The 2155-nt window shown below is 58.8% G+C and overlaps 1 protein-coding gene across 1 annotated transcript in view; it reads right to left on the bottom strand.

Annotated features, from left to right (window-relative positions):
* The window catches only part of DNHD1 (dynein heavy chain domain 1), a 59983-nt gene that overhangs the window by 32681 nt on the left and 25147 nt on the right, over positions 1-2155 (bottom strand). Inside the window, 2 exon segments of the mRNA XM_015425009.1 lie at positions 61-188; positions 313-589. Of these exon segments, the coding sequence (XP_015280495.1) occupies positions 61-188; positions 313-589 (405 nt within the window).

The raw sequence follows: 2155 nt of genomic DNA, 5'->3' as shown, positions 1-2155 counted from the left end.
GGCGGCTGCACCGCAGGTACTGGGGGGGGGAGGCTCCGAAAGCCCCCTCCGCCCTCCTACCTTGAAAAAAGCCAGGCACTTCCATTCCGTCACCTGCTCGGAGACGATGCGGAGGAGCTGCCAGATGCGCACGTGGACCTCGATGATCCCCTGGTTCCCCGTGACAAAGGAGACGTCCATGCACTCCCCTGAGGAGGCAGAAGGCCCAGGCCTCACAGGTGCGTCCCACCCGGAGGAAGGGACACTGCAAACTTGTGCAGAGGAGAGGTCTGCGACCAGACCGGCCCTGGCCTCCCCCCCCCCCCCCCCCACCTGTCAGGATCCGCTGGGAACGGCAGAGTTCGGCCACACGCACCACCGTCGCCTGGAAGTGCTGGAGGAGTTTGTGTAGTTCCTCTTCCATGGCGCGAGGGTTTTGGAAGGGGTCCCGGAAACGGCCCACCGTGACTGTGGCCAGTATCTCCTGGAGCTCGCGCGTCGCCTTCTGGAGGGAGCTGCTGAGCTCGGCAATGATGCTCAGGCGCCGGGAGACGATGAAGTCGGAGACCTCTCGCTGCTGGTACACAAAGGCGTCCCAGGTGTCCAGGAGCTGCGGAGGGAAAGGGCTCAGAGGGCTGTGTGCACCGGCTGCACGCAGGGTGGGTGGGGTGGAGTTTGGGGCTCACAGCGGGAGCCGGCACCTGCCCGCACCACCTTCTGGCCTGCGCAGGGCCCCACCAGCCCACCACCACCACGAGGCCTCGGGCCCGGGCTGGCTGCCTCCTGGGCCTAGAATGGCGGCCAACCTACGAGAGCCTTTTCCAGGCTGGCTGCCCGAGCCAGGTTGGTGTCGTGGTTAAGTGGGCAGACTCTTAACCTGGGAGAACCGGGTTCGATTCCCCCACTCCTCCTCCACTTGCACCTGGCTGGATGACCTTGCGCAAGCCATGGTTTTGGCAAGAGCAGTCCTTGGAAAAGAGCCGTTTCTGTCAAGAGCTCTCTCAGCCCCGCCTACCTCACAGGGTGTCTGTTGTGGGGAGGGGAAGGGAAAGGAGTCTGTAAGCCGCTCTGAGACTCCAAATGGAGGGAGGGGTACAAATCCAATCTCTTCTTCTTCTTCTTCTTCTTTGTGGGCGGGGGAGCCGCTCGTTCCAACCCAGGAGGGACCCTCACCTGGCTGGACCTCAAGCCTGCTGTCATGATCTGGGCTGTGCCACCAGAGGCCTACTAGGCCCAGGGAGCTTGGCTAGCAGTAGGTGAGGCTGGGCCTACAACTCCCAGAAGCCCCTGAGAGGTTTTGGAGCCAAAACTGACCAATAGGAAAAGAGGAGGGCTTGGAATAAAAGATCTGGAGCAGCAGGAAAAGCTGTTCTTCTTCCCAGAAGGAACGCTGCTGCAGGGGAGTGACCCTCATTCTGAGGGAAAGGTGAGTAGTCTAAGGCCACTGCAGATGGTGAGCTAGGGACAGTATATTTAGACCCGTAAGGGCATTTGATTTTGTAATGTATCCATCTTGGAACGCGTGTGTGGCCATTTCACCACGAGGTCATGCAAAGCAACCGAGCTTCACTCTCAGTAACAATGGGACAAGCGGATCCTAGCCGGCACCTATCGGCAGACTAGGCTCCCGGCCAAGAGCCTATGAAACTCTCGGCCACTGTAAATAGCCAATCACTTGTGTGTGGGTGTGTTTAGGGTGCGGGGTTGTGCACATATAAACCAGCCTGCGAGCTGGTTATTCTCGTCTTGTTCTGAGCTGAAATAAAGTATGAAATCGGAAATCACTAGTAAGTACTGAGACTCAGTACTGGACTTCCGGTCTATGGATTGGTGATGGCGGTCACTCTCCCCAGAGCTTGGGGAGGCGATTAGCACACCATCGGCATGGTGAGCCAGCATAAAACAAAAGGCTGTGCCCAGCTACAGACAATAGCCAGCAATCAAGCCTTCCTGCCACCCATCCAGATAACGATGCTGTCAAACATGACCTGGTCGTTAATCCAAAGCACCAGCCGTGCAACGTGATTGGTTCTTTTACTTCTCTCCTTTGTCTCACCCAGGGGTCGTTTCCTGCAGGAGCGCACGGGAGCAGAGCTCCGGCAGTAAAGAGCCCAGGGGGCGGGCACATACAACAAGCCCAGCCCCCCGCTCCCAGCAGCCCTCAGTCAGAGCAAGA

Source organism: Gekko japonicus, unplaced genomic scaffold (assembly GCF_001447785.1).
Source record: "Gekko japonicus isolate JY-2015 unplaced genomic scaffold, Gekko_japonicus_V1.1 scaffold2237, whole genome shotgun sequence".
NCBI lineage: Eukaryota > Metazoa > Chordata > Lepidosauria > Squamata > Gekkonidae > Gekko > Gekko japonicus.
Note: the sequence above shows the minus strand (reverse complement) of the source record. Positions and strands in the feature narration are given on the sequence as shown.